Source organism: Mauremys reevesii, linkage group 7 (genome assembly GCF_016161935.1).
Source record: "Mauremys reevesii isolate NIE-2019 linkage group 7, ASM1616193v1, whole genome shotgun sequence".
Lineage (NCBI taxonomy): Eukaryota > Metazoa > Chordata > Testudines > Geoemydidae > Mauremys > Mauremys reevesii.
Window position 1 is genome coordinate 88,901,377 of NC_052629.1, and position 27,145 is coordinate 88,928,521.

Below are 27,145 nucleotides of genomic sequence, written 5' to 3' on the forward strand. Positions count from 1 at the left end.
GGCCGACCATAGCTCATCCCCCAGTACAGTCTAGGGGCAAGCCGGCCATCCTGTCACCTCCCTCTCCATCCCACGCCACCCGGGCGGCACCAGACCAGAGAGACAGCTCCCTGCCTCCGCACCGCTCCCCGGCGATGACGGGTGCCACTCCCCCCAGGTCCTCTTATTCAGAGACCTCAGACTCAGAGGCGGACTCCTATTGCTCCAGCCGGTCGCAGAGCAGGAGATCGACTTTGGGGGTGAGCCACCAGCGGCACCCACCTCCTTGGCAGCAGCAATGGCAACCGCCCTCTCAGTGGCCATTTTGGACCCCTTGGGCCTACCACCAGTAGGTGGGCCAGGCGTTTGGTCGCTCCAGGTCGGCCTCAGTCTCCTCGGCATCGATGGCCCCGGCGCAGTTGCCTCCTCCACCGGCACCGGCACCGGGCAGGGGTGTGCCGCATCTAAGTTCAGCACCCCCTAGCCAGGCATCAGCACCAGCGGCGACCACGGTTCATGCTCAACAGGTGCCGCCAGACACGCCAAGCCGTTCATTGGTGACCCCGGTACCGGCCGTGGTGCCGCATTTGGAACTTGCACCGGCCCCGCAACCTCGGTACTGTGTGCCGCTGGACCCCGAAGGGCCGGAAGCGCTGGAGGACGGGCTGATCCAAGTGATTTCCTCCTCTTCTTCCCTGGATGAGGCGGTCGTGGGCATGGCCACGGCAGCGGCCCTGGAAGACACTAGGGTCCTTCAGCAACTGCTCAGGCGAGAGGCTCAGAGCCTCGCAATCCAGGCTGAGGAAATTGAGGTGGACGTAGATCTGGTAGTGGACATCCTGGCTCCGTCGGGACCATCCAGGGTGGCCCTACCATTGATCAAGACCATAGAGGACACATCTCACATCTTACGGCAAACGCCAGCCTCATTGGCCCCTACTGCCAAGAAAACAGAGAGGTGTTATTTTGTGCCCTCGAAGGGGCATGAGCATTTGTACACCCACCCTTCCCCAGACTCCCTGGTGGTAGACGCGGCCAGCCAAAGGGAGCATCAGGGGTTTCAAGGGTCAACACCAAAGAACAGGGACGCCAAAAGGCTCGACCTCTTTGGTAGAAAAGTGTAATCCATGGCAGGCCTTCAATTACGAATAGCCAACCAACAGGCTGTCGTAAGCCGATATAGTCATAACACATGTTCGGCCATGTCGAAGTTTACCGAGCTCCTTCCCCAGAATTCGAGGGCAGAGTTTTTGGCGTTGGTGGAAGAGGGAAAGTTCATCTGCCGAGCCTCCCTTCAGGCTGCCCTAGATGCAGCGGACTCGGCCTCACGCTCCATGGCAATAGGTCTGGTCATGAGGCGGGGAGCCTGGCTTCAGGTCTCGGGCCTCCGCTATGAGGTCCAGCAGACTATCCAGGACCTCCACTTCGAAGGGCAGATGCTGTTTTCAGACAAAACGGATAAGCGGCTGCATAGTCTAAAGGACTCGAGGGCTACACTTCGCTCGCTAGGCCTGCATACCCCGGCAACCCAACGTAGGCAGTTTAGGCCGCAAGCGGCCCCGCGCCCTTACCAGCCTCAGAATCGTCCAGAGGTTGGGCACAGACGGGGCAGGAACGTGCGGAGGCGCCACCACCACCACCCCTCCGGCCAGGCATCCGGCCAGCCAAGACTGTCGTCGGGGCCTAAGCCCCCTCTTTGATGGTACGGTCGAGGACGGCCTACCGATCAGGATTACGGATCCTTCTTTCCCTACCTTTGGGTCACGTCTGTCCCCCTTCTACCATGCCTGGTCCCGAATCACGTCGGACAGTTGGGTGCTTCGCATGGTAGAGAGGGGATATTCTATCCAGTTCTCCTCCCTCCCGCCCCACCAGCCCTGCTCCCCGTCCTTCTTCAGGGACCCCTCTCACGAGCAACTTCTAATTCAGGAAGTGACGTCAGCAGTCTTCTATGTCAACAAACAGGGGGGTGCACGCTCCTCTCCCCTGTGCAGGGAAGCCCTCGCGCTGTGGGACTTTTGCGTTCAGAATGCTACCCACCTGATGGCGTTCTACCTCCCGGGGGAACAGAAAGGCCTGGCAGACGCACTCAGACGCTCTTTCCGGGGCCATGAGTGGTCCCTTCGTCGGGACGTAGTGCATTCAATCTTCTGGCTCTGGGGTCATCCCCCATTAGACCTGTTTGCTTCAAAGGAAAACAGGAAGTGTCGGCAGTTTTGCTCCCTCCAGGGCCACAGCCCGGGGTCTCTGTCGGACGCCTTCCTCTTGTGTGTCGGAGAAGGGCTGCTGCTCGCCTTTCCTCTCATTTCCTTGATGACACAATTAATTCTCAAGATCCGCAGGGATCCACGTAATGTAATCAGCAGCGGCGCCATGGCGCCCCCATACCAACATCTACACACATGTCCACCACATGTCCACCGCGCCCCCAGCCCTGCCCCTGGACCTGACGGACCACGACCAGGGCAGGACCAGGGCTGCCGCCGCCCTCTCCTTGCAATCTCTCTCCCTCTGCAGCCTGGTTGCTCCATGGTTGAACCGGTGGAGATGCAATGCTCCAAACAGGTCAGACAAGTGCTGCTGGTAGCACCAACCTGACCAGGGCCACCACCTTGGCCAAATGAAGCCCTTCCCTTCTCCATCTGGGGGCCGAGGATTCTCAGCCTCTCTCTCGATCTCCATTATCTTAGACTATCTGCTCTGCTCTCCTCAGTTGGAGTTTTCTCTCTCCTCTCTTGGAGTTTTGAGCTTTCCACCCGGGAGGAGGGGGCACCTCAGTGTTCGCAAACCCACTGGTTGGTCGTTTCCTTAAGGGCATGGACAGGCTATTCCCGCATGTCCGTCAACCAGCTCATACCTGGGACCTGAACCTGGTCCTCTCCGCCCTCCTGGGTCCTCCCTTCAAGCCCCTGGCTTCATGCTCTCTGCTGTACCTGTCATACAAGGTCACTTTTCTTGTAGCGATCACCTTGGCAAGGAGGGTATCAGAGCTCAGGGCACTGATATCCAAACCCCCATACACTGTCTTCTATAAGGACAAGGTCCAACTTAGACCTCACCCGACTTTCCTTCCCAAGGTTGTCTCCCAATTCCATATGGGACAAGATATCTTCCTACCGGTGTTTTATCCAAAGCCACACTCTTCCGGTAAGGAGCGGAGGCTGCATTCCCTGGATGTCCGCAGGGCCCTAGCCTTTTATGTTGAACGGACAAAGCCGTTTAGACGGTTGACCCAGCTCTTCATCGCGGTGGCAGATAGAATGAAGGGGCTCCCGGTCTCCTCTCAGAGGATCTCTTCGTGGATCGCAGCCTGCATACGGGAATGCTATTGTATAGCCATACCCCTATTCCTCCGGTTACGGCCCACTCTACCAGGGCGCAGGCCTCCTCCGCAGCGTTCATAGCTCAGATCCCGACTCAGGAGATTTGTAGAGCTGCCACGTGGTCCTCCATCCACACGTTCATGTTGCACTATGCCATCACGCACCAGGCTAGGGATGATGCCGCCTTCCATCTTGCAGTACTCCAGTCAGCAGTGACCTCCGACCCCACCACTTAAGGTTAGGCTTGTGAGTCACCTACTTTGAATGGACATGAACAACCACTCGAAGAAGAAAAAACGGTTACCCACCTTTTAGTAACTGTTGTTCTTCGAGATGTGTTGTTCATGTCCATTCCAATACCCACCCTCCTGGCCCTCTGTTGGAGTGCCGGCAAGAAGGAACTGAGGGGGTGGAGGGTCGGCGGGCCCCTTTATAGGGCACCGTAGTGGCACCACTCCAGCGGGCGCCAGGGCCGACCCTATGGGCTCTGCTAGGGGAAAATCTTCTGGTTGGCGTGCACGCGGCGCGCGCACACCTACTTTGAATGGACACGAACTACACATCTCGAAGAACAACAGTTACTAAAAGGTGGGTAACCATTTTTTTCAGCTATTTATTTTTTATCATAACTACATCTAAAATGATAGTACCATAGAGTAACTACTATATTTTTTGCTCAAACATGAGAATTCAAGAATAATCCAGAAGAAAGACTGGCAGTCCTTAAGAAAGAACCTGAAGATCTTGCATGTTCAGACATGTTCCTTTCATCATCTTCAACACAGCTTCCTCCTGAGAAGGAACACTTCTCATGATGATATTTCATTTGGGCAACCAGGCCTTGCATTTCTTAGTTGCACTGTTTGCATTTTGCACACATGCCTGTCTTACCCACAGGTAGAGGAACTTCAGTAAAATATTCCCAAACTTGGTCTGTTTTATAGCCTGCTGCCATTATAGGTTTTCCCTTCTAGTGAGAGAATGGTATGGTAGATCTCAAATCAATGAAGGCTACACTCAGAAAGACCTCAAGGCTGCTGGAATATGCTGCTCAAACAATTTCACGTTTGTTTCTACTGCCTGTCCCTCCCTTCTCACATTTATCTCCAGACTACTTCTTGTCCAGATCTATTCCGTCCCCAATAATCTTCTATTCATTCAACTTTTTGAAACTTTGCACTTTTAGAGAGAGGTAAGGGATTGACTCTGTGTACACAAATTTGCAGAGAGACAATAGGGTTGAGGTCTGTTATTTCTCACCTCTATATATTATTTATTTTAAAACATTTTTGCTGTTAACAAGCATGTTCTCTCTGGAGACACAAAACTAAGCATCTCTGATGGTATCTTCTAGACCAGTGGTCCCCAACGTGGTGCCCTCAGGCGCCATTGCGCCCGCCGGGGCATTTATGTGCGCCCACCTAGTGCCCAGCAGGGGACTTGCCGGGGACAGAGAACTCAGGCTGCAGGTGCGGTGTTCTCTGTTCCCGGCAGGTGCGGGGCCCACCTAGTGCCCAGCAGGGGAGAGAAGCTACGGCCCCACGCCTGCCAGGGACAGAGTACTCCAGGGCTGTGGGCACCGGTGTTCTCTGTCCTCGCGGCTTTTCTCCGGCTTCTCTCTGGATTCATATATTATGTAATATTAAATATGTTTTTTTGTATTATTTAATGTACAAATACAAAATAAGCCTTGAAAAATTGTTGGCGCCCGCCACGCTCTTCTGAAAACATGAATGTGCTACTGGTCACAAAAAGGTTGGGGACCACTGTTCTAGACTGAGCACTGAGTTCCATTGAGTAGATAGAAAGATTAATTTAAATAATCTGTACAGAAGCCCCTGGAACCCCATATAATTGGGTCCCTAATCCATGAACTATTGGAATTCATTTACAAAACTTCTTAAACATTACATGAATATATTGTCACCAGGGGCGGCTCTAGAAAATAGGCTGCCCCAGGCAGCGCAGTGTGCTGCGCCGCCGCCCTTCCTCCGGTCCCCGGTCCCCCCCTCTTCCCCCGCGCTCCGCTGAGCTCCACAGGTCGGGTCACGGCCCCGAGTGGACCTACTGCCGCACGCAGACTGCGGGAGAACGGGGAGCCGGGAAGAGGCGGACACGGGCACGGCGCGGGCACGGATGCGGATGGCGGGCGGGTCCGGCTCCCCGCTGAGCCTGCAGTCAGCCCTGCCCGGGAGAGGCCAGCGCCGGCGCGCGCGCCCCTCCATGCCTGCGCCTGCCAGTCCCGCGCGGCTCCGGGCCGTGGACCTCCCGCAGGCGCCGCGGCAGGCAGCACCCCCACCTGCCCCCCCCCCGCCCCCCCCCAGCTTTTTTTGCTTGCAGGTGCCAGTTTGCTGGTGCCTGCCTGATTGTCACATACTATAGAATTATAATTTATAATTCCTGTTCCACAGTGAGATATTTTTGAGCTATACTGTATCTATCTTTAGATAGGTTTTTTCCACAAAAAGTATTTTATCAAAAAATCCGATTTTTTTTTAAATCATTGATTTTTATCCACCCTGCAAGGTGTGGTGTAGAAATGTGCTATTTATTTCTGGCACTTTGCTTTATTCTCCCTAGTAATATCCTTGGTTTGATGGTCTCTGAGGAGATAAGTCTTCTCTCTTCCTCCCCTCAAACACACACACATACATGAAGAGCATGGTAAGAACCAGCTTTGGTGATGGAGCACTGAAATCCATGAGAGATGAAGTGCCCTCTTTAACAAAGAGGATTTGGCTCTTATACTCTTCACCAAAAATTACCTGGCTTGCAAATCAAATATATAATGGGCAGTCCAGGTCTAACCCTGGGGTATCAAGTTAGAAATTCAAATTACAGGTACAGAGGATGCCATTAAAAAGCCAATATCCACCCTCCCAGCTATCTGTAGTCACTTGCAGGAGATCTTCTGCGGCTGAATCTGAGCAGGCTGAGAAACATGAGAATGGCTGTTATCAATGGAAGGTACACGTTTTTCAGCTTCGCTACAAATCAAGTTCTAACTGGAGAGTGGCAAATGTTTTTAATGCTACATGCTGTGAGGATAAAGGTCTTCTCTGTGTTGGAATCCTAAACTGAGTTAGAATATTGTGGGTGTATCTTTATTATGAAGAAGATTTTTCTCAGCAGAGCTTTGCAATAAATGAAGTTTCAAACTTCTTCACATTAAAAAAAAGAAAGAAATGTAGCTTTTGATTATGCAATCATCTAATATGTTGTATGGGCATGTAATTCATAATGTAGCACAGCTCTATTTAAACAAACACTTGAGTTCAAATTAAATAGCTGAGCAATCCATGGATACTTCTAAAATCTGCATTTTTTGTTGTGTTGTATAAACTAAAGGCAGTGTTACATGGGACAGAGAGGAATGTAACATAGTAATGATGATGCTCTTGCAAACACCAGTTTGATAGATGAAGATATGCAGGCAAGTTTAAACCAGGATGAAAAAAATTCTAATGAATCCTGAACAGCTACTTCAGAAGAAGTTATTTCCATTAATATTAAAAAGTTCATGACTTCAACGGTCAGTTAAATTAATATTGTTTTTCTTTTCTTCCCCTCTTAGTTAACACTGCCAACGTTTCCAGTTGTCGTGAAGATTGGACATGCTCATTCAGGCATGGGAAAGGTGCAGGTCCTATTTATATATATGCTAGGGGTTTTCTGGTGCTAGTCTACATTTTAATTGTCTAAATATTAAAATATATAAACTTCTCCACAGTAGGTGTTAAAACTTGTGAGCTGGCCAAATTCCAACTCAGGGTTCTGATTCTGCAAAGCCTTACTTGGGTCCCTATTCAGGACAGTACTTAAGCATCTGCTTACATCCCCAGACAGCTTAAATTCTGGCCTTGAGAAATGGACTTAAGCACATGCTCAAATGCATTCCTGAATCAGGGCCTTATATAATAATTTTGTTGCCTGCAGCAGAACTACTCGAAAAGTCAGGTTTATAAGCACAAGTAAAGATTTGCAGGTCTGAGAATCTGGTGAATAAAATTTTCCTACATCTTCCTAAATTCCCATAGTAGTTTCAATTGGATACAGTATTTTTCTTCATTTCCTGTCCTGTAGCGTTGCAGCACACTTGCTGCATTCAAACCAGAGGCAACTGCATTTCACTGGTGGGTGAAACAATTTCTATATCACTTACATCTCACAATGGTGGTTTGAGTGTATGGCTCAATTATGCTTCCACTGATGTCAATGGGTGCAGGTACTCAATTGGTAGACAAAGTGCTAAGAGATATTCAGATGAACAAGGGCAAAGTGTCATCAAATGACACTTATCCCCTTGGATTTCCAAAACTTCTATGAATGAAATATCAGCCGTTGAATAGTAGAAAATGGATTTTTGTCATTTGCATGTTTATTGACTAAATATGGACACAAACAGAAATATCCCATGACGGAACAACGTAATTGCTTAAACATCCTTACTAGGAGTTGAATGGCTTAAGCAACCAATCTTTTTTTAAGAGGTCTATAAATATACTTGAATTTAAAAAACAAAACCAAGAACCTTTTTATCTTATCCACATTGTTACTTTACCACGCTGGATGTTCTTACTCTTTTGATTTGGGGAAAGTTTATGAACTCCTCTTTGTCTGAGGGTTTTTTAATGTTAGTCACTCCATTATTCCTCCTCTCCCACCTACATTGGTTCTTTAATGGTATTCTTTCTATACCATCTAACTTTTTCCTTATATTCATAATTTTTCCACTATAGTGGCCAAATACTGTTCTCAAATATTTGAATGCGACTCCCACTTAAGTATTTATACCATTAAAGACTTTGGCATTAGTACATTGTATCTATCTATCTGTCTATCGAGTTTCTAGAAAAGGATTTCGGAAAAATCAGCCTTTCAATTCTTTTTCAAAATTCTCTTGTGATCTGGAATAGGGGAAAGCGAATGGTAAAAATTAAGTTTTATTGTGAACACACAATTTAAACTGTAGACAGGAGGAGGAATTGAGAATGAGATTTTACAGATTTAGTTAAATTGTAATCTCTTTACTCTCATCCATTTTGCAGATCAGAATCTTAATAAAAAGGCATTTTATTAATACACCTCTACCCCAATATAACACAAATTCAGATATAACGCAGTAAAGCAGCGCTCCAGGGGGGTGGGGCTGCGCACTCCGGTGGATCAAAGCAAGTTTGATATAACGCGGTTTCACCTATAACATGATAAGATTTTTGGCTCCTGAGGACTGCGTTATATCGGGGTAGAAGTGTACTTGTAAATTCAGCCTGGTGTATAAGAAGTGTAATGCCTGTGGAAATCTCTGGGCCAAATACATTTCAGAATTTAGTGTAATAGAAGTGCCAGGTACATATTACCTGCGTCCCATAACAGTTACTGTGAGGGAATGTTACCCCTATTTGTACATTACCTACTTAATGCCAAATCAGTGCAGTATCATTTTTCTACTTGTATATATTTTCTGACCAGCTTACACAGATTCCTAACCATCACCATTGAATTTGGCCTATAAAATGTTCTAGTTTGTTGGATAAAATTTTCTTTCAATCCAAAAGTTGGTGGAAATGGCTAAAGTTGTGATAATATAATTGGGCTGCTTTGACATCAAAGCTGCTACAAATTTTGAATCCAGGCACTTATAGTTAACATTGAGCTTGGTCCAATTCCCATTGAGTCAGTGGTGAAACTCCCAAAGACTTCAGTTGGAGCAGGATATGGCCCACTGTGCAAGTTATTAGACTCAACATTCTTCTGATATACATGGTTACACCTTGAAAAAACTATGAACTCATCTTTCAAGATACTGAGCTATTTTTGTCAGATGATGAGTCCCTCAGCTTCTATTGAGCCTAAGTTCAGTTAAGTTCAGTTCAGAACACTTAGGACCTTGGAGGACTGGTTCCTGACTATCAAAACATTTTTAAAACATTTTTTAAAACACTGATATAAAGTTTGTGTACACCTAACACATGCCTTTGCACACATTCAGTTTTCACATTATTCCTCAAAATCTTCATTAGTATGCCTGTCACCTTATTTAAAAGTACAACACAGATACTAAATACCCAATAGGTGTATTTACTTATTTCAAAATTAAATATGAAGTCCTATAAGCAACCGTTTGTGTTTTGGGCTCTGATGAAGATGCCTGAAGGCCAGAACAGCTGAACCATATTGGATTAAGACTATAGAATTCAATCCTTTAACAAACATATCCCAATCAGGAGAGGTGTCTTGCAATATAATGGTATAAACAGACTCCAGAATTTATGGTTAAGATAATGCAATTAGTTTTTTCTTGTTTGGTTTGGTTGGGTTTTTGTATTCCTTTCCTTCCTTCCTCTTATTATAACTGATCCATCCCATACAGAAATACTGTTCACTGCATCCTTAAAAACTGAAATGCCAAAGTGCTACAATAAAATACCTATAAAGAACTATTCCTAGAGATAGTTTATGTGACACAAAAATAAACGTCAGTATTTTATAAGGGTTTCCTCAAACAAAATGTAATATCGATACATGATAATTGCCTTCTACAACAGTGAAGGTTACATTTCTGGCTAGAAATTACACATCTTATTGCAGGAATATTTTTGCCATATTCTAGTTTTAACAACTACAGCTTTTTTTTACAGATCAGATAAATTGTCCATTCTTTGTTTTGTAATCTAACACTATAAAAAGTAATATTTCTCACAGGAGTCATTTGCAATTGCATTTTACAGTACATGCTTAACTATTGTTCTTGTTATTTTTCTCTTCCTCATGCTGTTTGTGTTATGACAACAGGTTAAGGTAGACAACCACTACGACTTTCAGGACATAGCCAGTGTGGTAGCACTTACCCAAACCTACGCCACCACTGAACCCTTCATAGACTCCAAATACGACATCAGGATCCAAAAGATAGGCAGTAACTACAAAGCATACATGTGAGCCAAAAATTATCTCCTTTCATTTTCTGATTTCAATATTTACAAAGCACCACCAAAGTTCACTTGATTGAAGTCTAATACCTCTTTTTAAATAGTTCTCTATTATCAGCACTTTTGGGAGGAAAGTATTTTAGCCTTTTTTTAATTTGTTGATGGACATTTTCAGTCATTTAAAAAGTGTTAATATCTCAGCTGTTTCATGTTTATATTAATAATGCATTTTGTTGAACTCTATTTGTTACAGAAATAACAATGGAAATGCTCTGAGAGAATAAAATAAATAAATGTGATATTTCAAATGGAAAGCATACAGAGGTTATAAAACTGGAAATTAAAAGGGGTCTTGTGGAGAGTGCAAAAATGGACTTTACTTCAAATGGTTTAAACTTTAAAGGATGGCAAAGTACTTTCTAATTATTTTTTTGGAGGGGGAATGGGGAGGGAGGAATTAAACACATGCTTAGCACATTCCAGAATGGTTACCTACAACTCCCATGTGGGCGGTGAAAGTGAGTTAAAGGATTTACCGGTACGCTGGAGTCCTGGGCAGGGGCAGGACCTCAACTAGAAGAGGCGGGGCCTTTAAATCAAGATTTAAAGCTCTGGGGCTCCAGCTATCCCCAGAGCTACCAACTGCAGTGGCAGCTGGGAGCCCCAGGACTTAGGGGAGATTTAAAGGGCCCGGGGCTCTGGCCGCCGCTACTGCAGCGGAGCTCCAGGCCCTTTAAATCTCTGAGGGAGCCCTGCTGCCCTACCCTGGGACTCCAGCAGCTGGGCTTGGGAGGTGATTTAAAGGGCCTAGGGCTCCCTGCAGCAGCAGGAGCCCTGGCCCTTTAAATCGCCAGCCTGGGGAAGCCGGTCGGGTCCGGCATGGCATTCCGGCTTACTTTCACCTCTGCATGTGGGTCAATTCTTTCATAGCAATTTCTCAAAATAGTTTCAGGGAACCAACAACAGGAAGTGTGGTCTGATTGTTTTATAGGTGACTTTTTAAATCCCTTCAGCAACAAGACCCAATTTTATTATTAAAAAGCTTTGAGACAACTTTAGGTCATTTTCATTCACAGAGAGACCTGAATGTATAACTCTTAACTAATGGCACAGAATATTTCATTCTAACAACACCTGATATAACTGAGACCCCAATCTTGTAATGACCTTTAGTCAGATGTACATGGAGCTCTTCTGTTGTCAGTAGAGCTTGGAGTGGGTGCTCACAGCTCTGTCTTTTCAGGGGTCACTGCTGGATCAAGACATACATTTATTACTCATAATTCAGTTATTGATGCAATGGACACAATATATATTGTATGCACCTAGGGATTCCCATGATTTTGGAAAGGAGAAGGTATTCTTGTATATTAATTTTTTTATTTATTGTTATATTTGAGCTAAAGTACAGCCTAACTCCTAATTTTATTGGGCTCCAAGCAAACCAGAAACACTGAGATTAATACATCTCTACCATTTGTTTCAGAAAATGCTGCATTAATATACATAGTATGGAATTAAACAAAAATACAAAAACACAGGAAAAAGAAACAAATAGCAAATGAACTTCTGTAACAGAAAATACTCACTGGGACCAAGGCTGGGTCTCTTGGAAATCCTTCCTGAAGATAATTCTTACAATAAAATTTCAGCAAAATGTCAGTAAAATGCTTTAAGCATTTTTGCAAATTTTCAGAAAACAGTCATGGCCCTATATGAAAAAATGATGCATCTGACCTCCTTGTCAGCATCTTTCATCTGATGGCTCAGAAGGAGCACAGTTTTAGCAGTAAGGTACAACTGCTGAATGGTTATGACACCAGCAGAAGCAGAGTCCATATGAGCAATTTGATGGTTCAATAGTACAAGGTGGTGAGCTGCTCCTTCTTTGAGATGTTGCACCTCCTCAACAGTGAAGTTGATGGGAGTTTAGAGCACTCTGCGCTTCACAGGGCTGGGCCCTAGATTTGTTGCATAGACTGCAGACCAAACTTCTCTTAGGAGTCTCATCCATATTATTTACCACATTTAACACTTTTTTTTTCACTCTGAAAATGCAAATAGGAAAATAGACCTCAAAAACTGAATTAAAATGGTGGTATGTTCCTCAGACTTTTTTAAAAATCTTCATTTTCTCCAAAATTGGGGATTGTGGCTGAACACTGTGAGCCTAGCTGTTATTCCCCTAGATTCTTATGAAAAAAATATTGATCTATTGTTATATACTCTAAAGCAACATGAAAAGCAGGTGATTTACCAAATCACAGTGCAACACCTCATATGCATTCATGTAAGTTTTGTCAGTAGTATCTTGTTCTACAGCTGGTTCTCATTTTCTGCTATGACACAGAAACAGTACTTAAAGAGCAATCACAGAAAATGCCAGCAGAACATTTGTTTTTGTAGTTTAAAAAGTGTTATTAAGAGCTTCTGTGTTGTAATTCTGTGGGAAATTGTGGTACAAACTGGATCCATGACTCACAAAAAAAGGGATGTTTAACATTTGTCAGTGGAGATTATAGCCAAAATGCAATGTTGGATCGCTCCAAATACCACAGCTCCTCAAAAGATTTCATGACACACACACAACTACCAGTACAGGATTCATTACATCTGATTTCAAGGAAATGTAATTTAAAAGGGTGAAGCACAATGAAAACATACAAAAGTACCAACTGATCTTAAATCCCCACCCTCTCTTTCCAAAAGCAGCACACATTGAATCCATAATTCTCTGACCAAAACAACAAAACTAATGTCTAGTGTTCACATCAGTCTAAAGTAATAACCTGTACTGTAGTATCAACATACCACATTAGCATTGCAAGTACAGTGTATGGTAATTTATGCACCTCTTCATGGAGAAAAGTCACTGGCCAGAATAGAAATGCAAGTGCTTTTTCATCAAACTTGAGGGCGGTAAAAGCCTTTTAAACTTGAGCTAAAGTGTTATATTAATCTCAAATTCTTTGTTTCTTTTAAGACATTGCTTCTCTTCAAACTCCACAAAGATGGATATGAGCTGAAAATACATGATACGCACAGGTGTAATGCATTCTAATATGCTAGGACTTGATTCCTTAATTAATACATAATTACTCCATTTGTTTATTCAATTAATATATTTTAAAATCTTTTACTCTATGGATTGATACCTCTTCCCAAGTTCATAATTAGGTTTATAGAAAGATGGAGACAAGCCTATTGCCACTGTAATTCACTTCTCATAAATTACAGGTGTTGCTGTTCTTTTGCCAGCAGGAAACAAGAGGTCATAATTTAGACAGTTTGTATCCTTTGCCCATTTCTAGTACAGTCTTTTCAATTACAGAATATATTCCTCTTCTCTGTACTATTCATCATCATTGGTTTAAAAAGCCAAAATGTTTTAAAAGGTACTCATTTATAAAATGTAATGATGATGATGATGCTCTATTATAGACATAAAAAGAGAGTAGCTTTTGTTTAGTGGGCTTTAAAATGACATCATTAGAAATAGATTAATTTAATGTAATTTAATTTGAGAAGGATCCAGAATCAGGGCCTGAAGCTGGATCCAAATTTCACAGGAAGAGTCTATCTTGATTAGGGTCAAACTGGAACAATGACTCTGAATGGTCCTGAACCTTGGAGTGGTTCAAAATATGCATCTGAATATCACTGTTAGGGCCTAACTCTATAATTGGTTAAAATGAAAGTTTGGGATGGATTTGATATCTGGACCTGAAGCTTTCTTTGTCTCCTGTTATTTGCTATGCATTTAGAATTAGTTCACAATGTTGGTACATCCATACTCACCACTCATAGTTGCAATTTCATAATAGTCTATTAATAATATCACGAGTAAACAACAGTTGTCACAACAGTTATGAAAGTGAACAGGCAAAAGGGCATGCGGAACTGCCAATATCACACTTTATAAAATGTATGCATGATGTTTTACTGAGACTTATGTTATCAGTTGAATTCTTGACAGTGTGGACATTATATTGTAAGCAGCACGAGGAGAGAAACCGAGGTAACCATTGGTATCATATCTGTGTGAAAATAAGATCAACTTAAGAAAGATGGTGAAGATGTCTGCTCAGTTTACTGACAGTAAATGTAAGTGTGCAATAGGTACTCAGTTAATATTGTGTCTATTTTTTTTTCTCTCAGGAGGACTTCCATATCTGGAAACTGGAAGACAAACACTGGCTCTGCAATGTTGGAACAAATCGCTATGTCGGATAGGTAAGTGCAGCCTCATGTATGGACTAATTAGAAATTTAAATAATTCTCATTTTAAATTAATTAAAAATTCCCATGGCTGATGCTAGTGCAATTAGTGTTAACTGAAGGTCCAAGAGTTCCTTTTGAAAAAGTCATTGAGATAATATGGCCAAGGTTTTCCAAATAGTGGGTGCCTTAAAGGTAAGCTCCCACATCCTTATTTAGATTCCTAAATCTAAATCTATGCACTCACCTTCAAGCCAGTCAGGATTCTATTCAGGCACTTCACCACCACAGCATTAGTCCACTAGTCACTTCTCCTCTTCTCCCCAGCAGACTTCTCCTCCTGGTATATTGTACTTTTCCTCTCCTGCATCCATCCATATATTTTCTTTACCTTGAGCTAAGTTTCTTTTCCTGTGCAACCAAACAGGCTGGTCTTAATTTCAGCCACATAAAGCATTTTCTTCTTGTAGCCCTGCTGAACAGCTTATTCTTTCCCTCGGGACCTCTACACTACATTGGGCTACACATTGAGTTCTTCTCAGCTGCTGGGATGTACTGAGGCCTCTCCCATGACACCAGTCCAGGTGTTTTGTTAGGCTCTTAAACCCAATAAATGGATATTTCCTGCAGCCCTATCAAGCTCTTTCTTCCTTGCCATACCACTTTGAGCTTAGCCCCAGAACTCTGATATTGCTCACTTTTGTATGTTCCTCAGCTATGCCTAGGCCTCTGTCCCCTGAAAACAGAGCTCTGGAGCCTTACTGCAGCTGTGAGATTTTTCTTCTTTCTACTTCTGTAACTGTTGCCATTGTTTGAAGTTAAACAAATTATGCACAGTAAAAATGTCCTATCCTTGTTTTCATGATGCTAAAGAATCTTCACCTTTTTGTAGAGTGGTTAGGTGGTGAAAAGGTAAAATAAAGTTTCTTCACCAATGATAACCTTTTTCCCTTCAGTTTCTCTGAATCTGGAAGCTACACTCATTCACTCCCACTTGTGAATTGACAGACACAGGAAAGCCAGCCTTTTCTATAAGGGTGAAAAGGGATAGCTCAGTGGTTTGAACATTGGCCTGCTAAACCCAGGGTTGTGAGCTCAATCCTTGAGGGAGCTACTTAGGGATCTAGGGCAAAAAATCAGTACTTGGTCCTGCCTAGTAAAGGCAGGGGGCTGGACTTGATGACTTTTCAGGGTCCCTTCCAGCTCTATGAGATAGGTATGTCTCCATATTTAAATTTAATAAGGGGAATGATAGCTCCCTGCTGTCCAGCCCCTTCCCCCTTCTATCTAGACCAGGGATGGGCAAACTACGGCCTGGGGGCCGCATCTGGCCAGTCACATGTTTTAATCTGGCCCTCAAGCTCCTGCCGGGGAATGGGGTCCGGGGCTTGCCCCAATCCACACGGCTCCCAGAAGCAGCAGCATGTCCCCTCTCCAGCTCCTATGCGGACAGGCAGCCAGGGGGCTCTGCATGCTGCCCCCACCCCAAGTGCCACCCCTGCAGCTCCCATTGGCTGGCAACCATGGCCAATGAGAGCTGCAGGGGTGGTGCCTGCAGATGGGGCAGCACGCAGAGCAGCCTGGTCACGCCTCTGCATAGGAGCCGGAAGGGGGGCATGCCGCTGCTTCCAGGAGCTGCTTGAGGTAAGCACTGCCTGGATCCTGGATCCCTGACCCTATCCTGCACCCCAACCCCTTGCCCTAGCCCTGATCCCCATCCTGACCTCTGAAACCCTCGGTCCCAGCCCGGAGCACCCACCCGCACCCCAACCTGGAGCTCCCTCCCACACGTGAACTCCTCATTTCTGGCCCACCCCAGAGCCCGCACCCCTAGCCAGAACCCTCACCCCCTCCTGCACCCTAACCCCCAATTTTGAGAGGATTCATGGCCTGTGATACAATTTTCATACCCAGATGTGGCCCGTGGGACAAAAAGTTTGCCCACCCCTGATCTAGACAGATCCCTCAGTGGACGAGCATGGCAGTGATAGCTCTGGACTCTGAGGGGGAAGTGTAAGTGAGCTGAAATGCACTCCCTGTTCTTTCAGAGAGTGAGACTACATCTTCCCCAACCAAAAAAAAAGTGTGTTTACGAATATTAGCTATCCCACTTTAAAAATATAGTAGAGACTAGGCACTTTTATATTACTGTGCAGTAAACTAGTCATCCCCAGGTGGGAGGGAGAGGATGGAAGTATAGTGCTGACCTCACCTAGCTACCTTATGGTAAACACTAGAAGTAGTTTGTCTCCACTTTGGATTTTACAGAGAAATAACTATCACACAGTTTTTGCACTATAAAAATATACCTTCTGCCAGCAAAGACAAAGCTTGAGAGTAAAACAGAAATCCCTTCCCAAAAGCCAGTAACAGGAGAATGAACATCTACACCACACATATATACATGTGTATATACATTTTTTGTGCATTCACACTGAAATGCCTGCACCAGTGCAGGAAGGAGTGAACTCTACTTGCCAAGAATTAAGCGAATTTGAAAACAGACTCAGAATAATTAAGGGTTTGAGCTAATATCCTGAGATTTACATATAATAATTGTCATGATTTGGAGTTGTCTGAATTTTTGTAGCTCCTCGGGTTGGCAACAGAAATCCCAGTCCACGTCCTGGAGACAGACTTAAAAATATCAGAGTCTGTTGAAATAATGAAAAGAGAATGTGCAGAGCACATGTGCTCTTTGCAGCTGTAGCATGTTCTCATTGACCCTTCCATTCCAGACAGGTCCCTCTCACCAAACTAGAGGGCTCATCTCCCTTCCCACACCAAATGCTCCCTAAACATGTCCCACGGAACATTATCTTTTAGTTTTGAGTGTCCTCTCTTGGACACAGCAAATTATATTAGCTCTGGGAAAACTAGGACTGTGGCCTTTGGTCAAACCTACCAAGCAACAAGCTCTTCCACCCAAGATCCCTCCTAATACCTGTAGTTGTCTTTGCAGCTCTGTGTTTTATTGGCAAAAGATGGAATGTCAAAAAATGCCTTCAGTAAAATCCAGTTGATGTTTTATGGCTTTCAAATGATAGCTTCTTTAAAAGAGAAATAACATTTGCTTGCAAATACAAGCTTTGTGTTTCCCATTTTTTGCTAAACACACCTTGGCATTTTACAGCAAAAAAAAACAAAAAAACAACGGTTATGAACAAGTGGATACTATCAGTATAGTCAGTGAATCCACAGCTGTTGAAATTGAGAAGAATCCAAACATCACTAGTTTCAGACAAAAGGATTTTGCTCGAAGGATTTTTTTTAAACAGTTATACAAATTTCAAAGTACAGCATTCTGCCTAAAGTGAAACGTTTCTTCTGGAAAAGACTTGTAATAAGAAAATATTCAAAATGTGCACTAAGAAGTTTGCTTGTAAATGATACGATTACTTAAGATGTGTGAATAAAAGCTTTATCTCTCACAGCCCAGCCTCTCCCTTCCCTGTGATCTTACAGTAAAATCTGAATCCTGTGTTTATTACATCAGTTTTTTTTGCAGTGGAAATTTCTATGATGTGGCAAATTGATCCTTATGGCTCAAAGGCTGAATCAAAAAAGGGAGGAGATGAGCTGTAAAGGAAACAGCTCTCATTTAAACTCAAATATTTGACCATTAGCTTACGTGGGAAGAAAAAACAAAACAAAACAAACATGTGAATGGTAAATGTCTTTTCTTTAAAAAAAATGGGCTCATCAGCCTCTGAATTAGGAGAGCTGTAATATCAAACTCTATAAATTATTTCAAGATTGTATCATCAGGCACTATGGCCCATGTTCAGATAGGCTTTTAGTTAACAGAAGTTCTCGATACCACAGCTGCCATCTTTCATCCTATAGGCCAACCTCTTCCCTTGAGCATGTGCACATAACTCCCATTGTCTTCATCTAACTCTGCAGGCTCATAACTGAAGGCACAGTACAGCTATGTGTGCCCTGGGATTTTATGACTCCCGCCAAACACTATCCATCCTGTCCATGCCCCACCCTAGCAATTGCTTCTTTTTTTTTCTGGCAAGAAAGTCCCACTTTGATTCAGTCACTGGTTAGTTATCTGGCCCTTCTACAGACATGAGCACAGGATGGACAGACCATTCTTGCATTGAGAACTTTGAGTTACTCCTTACTGTAAAGATGAACTATCCAGCATAATCAACATGTATTGTAAACATCCATCTTGTTTCTTTCTCTGAGGTTATAAATAAAATGTAATGCAAGAGGTAATGTGCTTAAGAGTCTAAAAAGGGCCTAACTTACCATATTACACTATCTAAAATATTTGAGGTAAGGAACACAAAATCAATATAACACTCAATATAGAAAAGTCTTGTAAAATGTAATAGTTTAATTGGCATTAAACCAAAACAGTTCCAGAAATGTTATTCCAAAAACCAACAGAAATTAGCAGATAATTATATCCTTTCTATAGCTTTTTTGAAACATCCTTTAAAATTCTTTAGGATGATCCAAAAATGTATATAACTGCTATAATATATGATTGAATTCTACATAGGGGACCATACCACTACACTTCACTTGATGCCTTTACGTTGTCCGTTCTCATTGTGTTGGTTTAGTGTTAAATGATTTGTTCATAACCTACCACTGACAATGTTGAATACATTTATGGACAATAAAATATTGAAGATAAAGACACTCCCATGTTTCAAAACAGATTAGTTTTCCTGATAGAATAGTAAGAATAGCCAAAATTAAGAAGCAGCCTAGCCAGTGTCAGGCAACAGTTACGTAACAACATATTTGGAGCTCTGCTCATGTACACAGATTTAGAGTGGTCCCAGTTTCCTACCTTACTTTAGCTCCTTGGCACCACTCCAGCAGCAGAGAAGGTTCAGAATTTGGCTAGATCTCAGCAGCTGATAATTTGGCCTTTTGGGGAGTCCTTGGCTGGTGTAGAGCCAGCATAAGTAGCTACACCACCCTCTCCTGGCCTGAACATAAAGGGCATGTGAAAGTCAGAAGGACCATGGCTGGAATGCTACTGAGCTCCAGCTACTCTCAGATGATGGATGGCACTTTAGGGGCAGGTACCAGCATTCATGGTTTCGATCAGCCTTAAGGGTATTCTAAACTATGCTGGAGCTAGGGCCAGTATATCACCAGTTCAAGAACTAGGGAGCTAGCTCCTCTGTGACACCACAGCACTGTGCCTAGTGGACACTGGGCTAGTATTTCTAAGGGTATGTCTACACTACCTGCAGGATCGGTGGGCAGCGATCGATCCAGTGGGGATCGATTTATCGCATCTAGTCTAGATGCGATAAATCAATCCCCTTGCGCTCTCCCGTCGACTCCTGTACTCCACCACCGTGAGAGGCGCAGGCAGAGTTGACAAGGGAGCAGCAGCAGTCGACTCACTGCGGTGAAGATAAGTAAGTAACTCACATATGATAAGTCGATCTAAGTATGTTGACTTCAGCTACGTTATTCACGTAGCTGAAGTTGCTTAACTTAGATCGATACCCACCCTCCCCTCCCCCTCCCCCCCCCGTGTAGACCACGCCTAAGACACTACTATAGTAAATGAAAATTCAGTAAAGCTGACAGACTCAGGAGAAGATTGAATTTAAAGCAACTGTCCAGCTAACAAACTATCCAATTAGGTCTATATAATAATGAGGACTTGATTTTATACTGATGGGAACTATTTTTTCCACACAGGTACAAGCTCTGGGTTGACACTTGTTCTGAAATGTTTGGGGGTTTGGATATCTGTGCTGTCAAAGCTGTACATGGCAAGGATGGAAAGGATTATATTTTTGAGGTAAGATGTGCCATATTTGTCAATATAAGCATTTCCTTGTTAAGAGACCTGAGTAAAACCACTTTACATATGATTTAGGCTTCCAACTCAGGTTGTTTGCATTTCAGAGGATGTAGTGTATTTAACAATGTTTAAGTCATAATGCAAGACCACATATCCAAGTTAGGGGCACAGCTTGCTGGAAAATGTAACCATATCATAATGTTTTCTAGTGCCTGAGGAAACGTACACACACTATAAACAAAACCAAATGGAGGTGTCTTATTTTCCCAACTCAAACTTTCCTTCCTAAATGGGCTCACCAAGGTTACTTTGGAGTAAGATTTGTGTACAACACTATCCCAAGGGAACCCCAACAAAAGTATATCTTTACATGGAAAGGGAAATTAAGAACCTTGTTTTCACTATGTGCCTTTTTTTCAGCCTAAAATGCAATTTTCAGGTCTGATACCCCATGAGCCATCAGTGCTGGAAGACACTGCTGGGCTTTTCAAAATGATATAGGCGTTTCTAGACCTGATGGTTCTTGATCACTGGGCTTACCCCCACCCTGCCCCCAAAAAAGCCATCAGAGATTATTTATCTATGTAGTCCATTGTGGGGAGTGGCTCCTCCCCGTCCTGGTCTGTGGGTGGCCAGTCCATCCCACTACGTCTCCACATGTCACCTGTCATGGGGAATCAGCGGGGCGACGGGAGACGCGAGCTTGGGCCTGTGATCAGGGCCAAACAACAAACACAGTTACGGAGCCCCAGCCCCTGGTTGGGGCAGGCAGCAGAGTGTCTCGGGCTCAGGCCTGTACTCAGGCTGGGCAGCAAACAGCCAGTTAGCACAGGCCCTTGATCAGGGCAGGGCAGTAGAGTCTAAAGGGCTCAGGCCTCCACTCAGGCTGAGCAGCAGACAGTTGGGCCTCCTAGTTCTGGCAGAGGGCCAACAAGCGCAGGCTTCTTGCCTGTGGGGGGAGGGAATGCCACCCCACAGATTGGGGTGGCAGGCGGAACGCAGGCCCATCCACTCCACTGCTTCCTGGCCAAGGGCCCTAGTAGTGGCAACAGTGTACTTCCGGTCCTGTCCACTGACTTCCAGCAGGAGGGTTGAGCGTGGTGTAGCTCCATCCACCAGAGTTCAATGAGGGGCTCCTCCCCCTCTGGGTCTGTGGGTGGCCAATCCACCCCACTACAATCTAACAACGCAGGATGCTTTCAGCATCTCAGGACAGTCTGTCCTTAGGATCCCTGTTCCATTTTTTTCAAATCCCCCCAAGTCAGGTTCTGATTTTGCAAAAACAAAAGCAAGAGTGGTTTTATCCAAGCCACCAAAGTACACTGGTATCCCAGAGATAGGTTCTGGTTTTGTCCTCTCATGGATCATGATATCCATTTCTAAATAAAACCAAAAGGTTTGGTTCTTTTGTGTTCTGCTTGAGAGATACCAAAAGAAGAAAATACATAAAGCTGCTTACAAATGCAATTAAAATTCATTTGTCATCACTGTCAAGTGCTAAGCACCCACGACTCCCACTGACATCAGTAGTAGTTGAGGGAACTCAGAAGCTCACAGGATCAAACTCAGTGCTGTACTCCTCAAAAATTAGAGTTCATCAGTAGTAGCTCCCTCACATCTTGAAGAATGTGAACTGTAGAGCTCCTGTTTCCTCAGACAACATGCCTGGCTACATCAAAACAACTCTATACACTTCCAGCAGGATGAAAGCCATTCCATTCTAACCCCTTATTTTCACTCCCTTGTATATTGCAACTCTCTCTGAAATATCCATGCTTGTTTTCAGCAATAATTTCAATTTTTGTTAAGTTTCTATAAAGCTGGTTAAGATGGCTGATTGTAAGCATGGAAGTTTTCCTTTAAAAAAAAAATCTCCTTTTTGGTCCTTTTTCTGCTAATTCAAAATAGAGGATAGTGCTTGAATTTGCAATGTACCATGGTCTTAGAGCACAATCTTGCGAGGTTCTGAGCAACACCTGCAAAATGGTAAGCACCTGCCAACTGAAGTTAACATGCGCTCAGTAACTTTCTAGATGAGGACCAGTGTCTGTGACAGGTCTGAAAAATGTTTTCACTGATTAAAAAAAATTGTGAATGAAAGTGTCATAACAGACATGCACAATACTTCATTTTTCTTCCTCCTTTTGAGCACATGCCCTGGCCATCTGCACCAGATGTACTCCTGTTTTTAAAAAAAATTCTAATCAACTGTAGTGGGCCTACTTAAGCACCATTTAAAAATATAATACATAGAATACATACAATAGACAGTGCAATTACGAACTGATAGAAGTATGGTAATTCTTTGCTGAAATTACAAACTGATAGAAGTATGGTAATTCTTTGCTACTCTACAGAGTCAGCTGAATTGTTTTGGAAACGGTATCACATTCATCAGCATGGATTGTTAAAAGTTCTTCTTCGAGTGATTGCTCATATCCATTCCATGTAGGTGTGCGCGCGCCGCGTGCAAGTTCGTCGGAAGACTTTTACCCTAGCAACTCAGTGGGTCGGCTGGGCGCCCCCTGGAGTGGCGCCACTATGGCCGCGGATATATACCCCAGCCGACCCGCCCACTCCTCAGTTCCTTCTTACTGCCCGTGTCGGTCATTGGAACAGTGGAGTGCAGCTTAGCTGACCTTCACCTCCCTAGCATTCTCATAGCTTCTGTGTATATAGTTCTCAAATTAGTTTAAAGTTGTTAGCATAGTTATTTCTTAGTTGTTAGATTAGAGTATCAGTAAGTTTAGTCGGGTTAGGGGCTTCGGCCCTCCCCGCACCGGGATCGGCGCTCATGCCCGGCTCCCCGGGATTCAAGCCGTGCTCGGCTTGCCATCGCCCGATGCCTACAGGGAATCCGCATGACTCCTGTTTAAAGTGCCTCGGGGAGTCGCACTTATCGGTTAAGTGCTCAATTTGTAAGTCTTTTAAGCCTCACACCAAGAAGGAGAGGGACATTAGACTTAAACAGCTCCTCATGGAGGCGGCTCTAACCCCTCCGTCCTCGGCACTGAGTGCACCTCCTTCAGATGCGAGGAGTTCCTCATCGGCACCGGGCAGCACCGGTGCGCCCGCTCCGTCTCTGCACCGAACGTCATCGGCGCCTAAGTCAAGCCAGAGGCGCTCGCTCTCTCCTCAAGCGAAGAAATCTAAGACCCCTGCCGTCCCGGCACCGCCCGCGGTACGGCATGAGGGCACGGCTCCGCCGCACCGCCCGGTGCCCACAGCCACCGTGCTGCCTGCTAAGCCGTTGCCGTCAACTCCGGTTCGCCAAGGCCCGTCGAGTCCGGCTCCTGTCTCCCCGGCACCCGCCGTGGTCGAGCTGATTGTGCCATCCACACCGGAGGTCTGCGAGGTAGCAAAGGACCTGATCGCGCTCTTGGATGTGGCACCACCGCTACCCCCGGCACCGCCGGTGCGGGTCATCCAATCCATTGGAAAGCCAGCGTTGATCCATCCTGCTTCCACCAGCGCTCCCAAACGGCACCGCTCCAGATCGTGGTCCCATCAACGTTCCAGGTCCCGGCACCGTTCGCGTTCTTCCCGCCGCTCGCAGTCCCGGTACCGCTCCTCGGCACGGCGCCGATTGGACTCGTGGCACTGCTCTCGATCCCGGTCGCCGTCGTATTACTCCCGGCACCGCTCGAGGTCCAGGCACCGGTCGCAGCACCGATCCACCAGAAGCCGCTCCCGACGCCGTTACTCCAGGTCGACCTCCTGGCACAGGGCCGGTCGTAGGTCCCGGTCTCTCTCCTGGCACCGGAGTCCTTCGCGGCACCGCTCCCCGGTGTGGAAGAGCACCAGGTCGGTGGGGACGTCGGCTCAAGGCCTATCTGCTCCACCATGGCCTTCCAGGCATCCGTCGGCTTCCTCCCACATGGGAAGCTACTACTCCCAAGACCAGGAAGTGGATGTATTGGAGGGCTTGTTTCAGGAACCGCACCCTGAAATGCAGGGTAACCAGCAGTGGCCCTTTTGGACACCATGGGCGTACCATCAGGCCCAAGGTGCTCCCCTAGCTCCATCGCAGGCCGCCTCTTTGGAGCATTGGGCCCCTGAGGCCACAATTAGTTGTCCTCCACCAGCGGGCACGGATGCCCAGTTACCTCCTCCAGTCACCTCACCGGTGCCTCCGGAGCAGGAGCCTCAGCTCGAGGAGCAGATTCCAGATGCCCTGGCCCCCGGTGTCTTGTCCTCCTCTTCACCAGACGAGGCAGTGGCGGGCGCATCGTCTTCGAGCCCACCACCAGTTGACCTCGCTGCTCATCAGGACCTCCTCAGGCAAATTGCCCTGAATATTGACCTGCAGGTGGAGGAGGTCCCAGAGGTCGAGGACCCTGTGTGCAGCATCCTGGCAGCGGACGCACCCACTAGAGTGGCTCTGCCGTTCATTAAGACGATCCAGGCCAAGGCTGATACCCTTTGGCAATCGCCGGCTTCAATTCCACCGACGGCAAAGGGCGTCGATTCATGGTGCCATCCCGTGGGTATGAGTACCTTTACATGTACCCCCCTCCCTCATCTCTGGTCATCCAGTCGGTTAATGACAAGGAGCGCCATGGACAACCGGCCCCCGCTCCAAAGTCCAAGGACGCCAGAAGGATGGACCTCCTGGGTCGCAAAGTGTACTTGGCGGGCGCCTTACAGCTCCACGTAGCGAATCAGCATGCTCTGCTGAGTCGCTACGACTACAACACCTGGGCGGAGATGGCGAAGTTCCGGGAGTTGCTTCCCCCAGATTCCCGCCAGGAGTACAAAGCCTTCCTAGAAGAAGGAAAGAAGGTGGCTAGGACCTCATTGCAGGCCTCCCTAGACGCGGCGGATTCTGCAGCCCGGACCCTGGCAGCCGGCGTTACCATGAGACGCATCTCCTGGCTACAGGCTTCCAACCTTCCGCCTGAACTCCAGTACACCATATAGGACTTGCCCTTCGAGGGCAAGGGCCTATTTTCGGAGAAGACTGACTCTAGTCTTCAGAGCTTAAAGGACAATCGGGTTACTATGCGCAACCTCGGTATGCATACTCCTGTAACCCAGCGCCGCACTTACCGCCCTCAACACTTCCGTCCCTACTCTGTCCCTAGGCAGAGACAAGGCTTCAACAGACGCCGAGGGCGCGGAGGCCGCAGGCGCTATTCGGGCCCTCAATCGAACCAAAATCGCGGCTCCTCTAAACCGCAGCCGGACCCGAAGCCGTCCTTTTGAAGGCACGCCCGGGGACAGCATACCAATCTCAGTTTGGGATCCTTTCCCCCCGTTCTCCAACCGCCTCTCATTTTTTCCCTGCGTGGTCCCTCCTGACCTCAGATGTCTGGGTCCTGCGCATCATGAAGCACGGATACCACCTCCAGTTTGCTTTAACCCCGCCTTACCGTCCTCCCTCCCAGTCCCTCTTCAGGGACCCCTCTCACAAGCAATTCCTCTTACAAGAGGTACAGACGCTCCTCAGCATCGGAGCAGTAGAGGAGGTACCAAAGAAGGATTGGGGCAGGGGATTTTACTCCCATTACTTCCTGATTCCAAAGTCAAAAGGAGGTCTCAGGCCGATCCTAGACCTACGCGGCCTCAACAAATTCCTAATAAAGTTAAAGTTCCGGATGGTCTCCCTAGGGACCATTATCCCTTCCTTGGACCCCGGGGACTGGTATACTGCCCTCGACATGAAAGACGCTTACTTTCACATAGCCATTTTTCCTCCGCACAGACAATACCTCCGCTTTGTGGCGGGCCAACGCCATTTCCAGTTCGCGGTCCTTCCCTTCGGCCTCTCCACGGCACCTCGAGTATTCACGAAGTGCATGGCAGTGGTAGCCGCCCACCTCCGTCGCCAAGGGCTCCACGTGTTCCCCTACCTGGACGACTGGCTCCTGAAGGGGGCCTCCCGGGAACAAGTCAGGGAGCATGTCCGTGTGGCAAGGGACCTGTTCACGAGCCTCGGCCTGATGCTCAACGTAGACAAATCCACCCTGGTTCCCGCTCAGAGGCTGGACTTTATAGGAGCGACCTTGGATTCCACTCTGGCCAAGGCCTGTCTTCCTCAGCTGAGGTTCCTGGCGCTGACAACCGTCATCCGCAGCCTTCAGGCCTTCCCCACAACTTTGGTCCGCACTTGCCTCGCTCTGCTGGGCCACATGGAGGCGTGTACGTACGTCACCAAGTATGCCAGGCTCCAGCTCCGCCCCTTTCAGATGTGGCTTCACTCGGTGTACCGTCCGGCCAGAGACTCAATAGACTCCCTGGTCACCGTGCCGCCGAATGTGCTTCACTCCCTCAATTGGTGGCTGAACCCCTCCGTGGTGTGTGCAGGGTTGCCCTTTCACCCGCCCTAGCCAACGCTGTCTCTGATGACAGACGCGTCTTCCCTCGGCTGAGGAGCCCACCTCGGCCACCTGCGCACCCAGGGCCTGTGGTCATCACAGGAGCTCTCCCTCCACGTAAACGTGCGGGAACTCAGAGCGGTCCGCCTTGCATGCCAGGCGTTCCTCAGGCTTCTGTCCGGCCGTTGTGTCTCTGTCTTCACGGACAACACAACGGCCATGTACTACATAAACAAACAGGGCAGGGCCCGCTCTTCCCCCCTTTGCCGAGAAGCCATCGAGTTATGGGACTTCGGCATAGCACATACGATCGACCTGGTGGCATCCTTTCTCCCAGGAGTTCGGAACACTCTCGCGGATCAGTTGAGCAGATCCTTCCTGTGCCACGAGTGGTCCATAACACCAGACATTATCCACGCCATTTTCCGCAAGTGGGGCTTTCCCCAGGTGGACCTCTTCGTGTGAACAGGAAGTGCCAAAGGTTCTGCTCGTTCCAGGGCCACTCACCAGGGTCGATCTCGGACGCATTTCTCATTCAGTGGACGCACCAACTGTGCTATGCGTTTCCCCCGTTCCCACTAG

General features: G+C 46.4%; 1 protein-coding gene and 1 long non-coding RNA gene across 3 annotated transcripts in view; one reads left to right on the forward strand and one right to left on the reverse strand.

Annotated features, from left to right (window-relative positions):
* The window catches only part of SYN2 (synapsin II), a 443,697-nt gene that overhangs the window by 349,543 nt on the left and 67,009 nt on the right, over positions 1-27,145 (forward strand). For both annotated transcript variants that reach the window (XM_039482092.1, XM_039482093.1), the window contains exons 6-9: positions 6,877-6,939; positions 10,098-10,240; positions 14,393-14,467; positions 20,141-20,243. In XM_039482092.1, coding sequence (XP_039338026.1) covers positions 6,877-6,939; positions 10,098-10,240; positions 14,393-14,467; positions 20,141-20,243 — 384 coding nt within the window. The remainder of the gene's footprint in view (positions 1-6,876; positions 6,940-10,097; positions 10,241-14,392; positions 14,468-20,140; positions 20,244-27,145) is intronic.
* The window catches only part of LOC120369155, a 116,361-nt gene continuing 100,810 nt past the window's right edge, over positions 11,595-27,145 (reverse strand). The window contains exons 2-3 of the long non-coding RNA XR_005582971.1: positions 14,700-14,863; positions 11,595-12,282 (exon numbers count right to left, since the gene is read on the reverse strand). This is a non-coding gene — a long non-coding RNA (uncharacterized LOC120369155). The remainder of the gene's footprint in view (positions 12,283-14,699; positions 14,864-27,145) is intronic.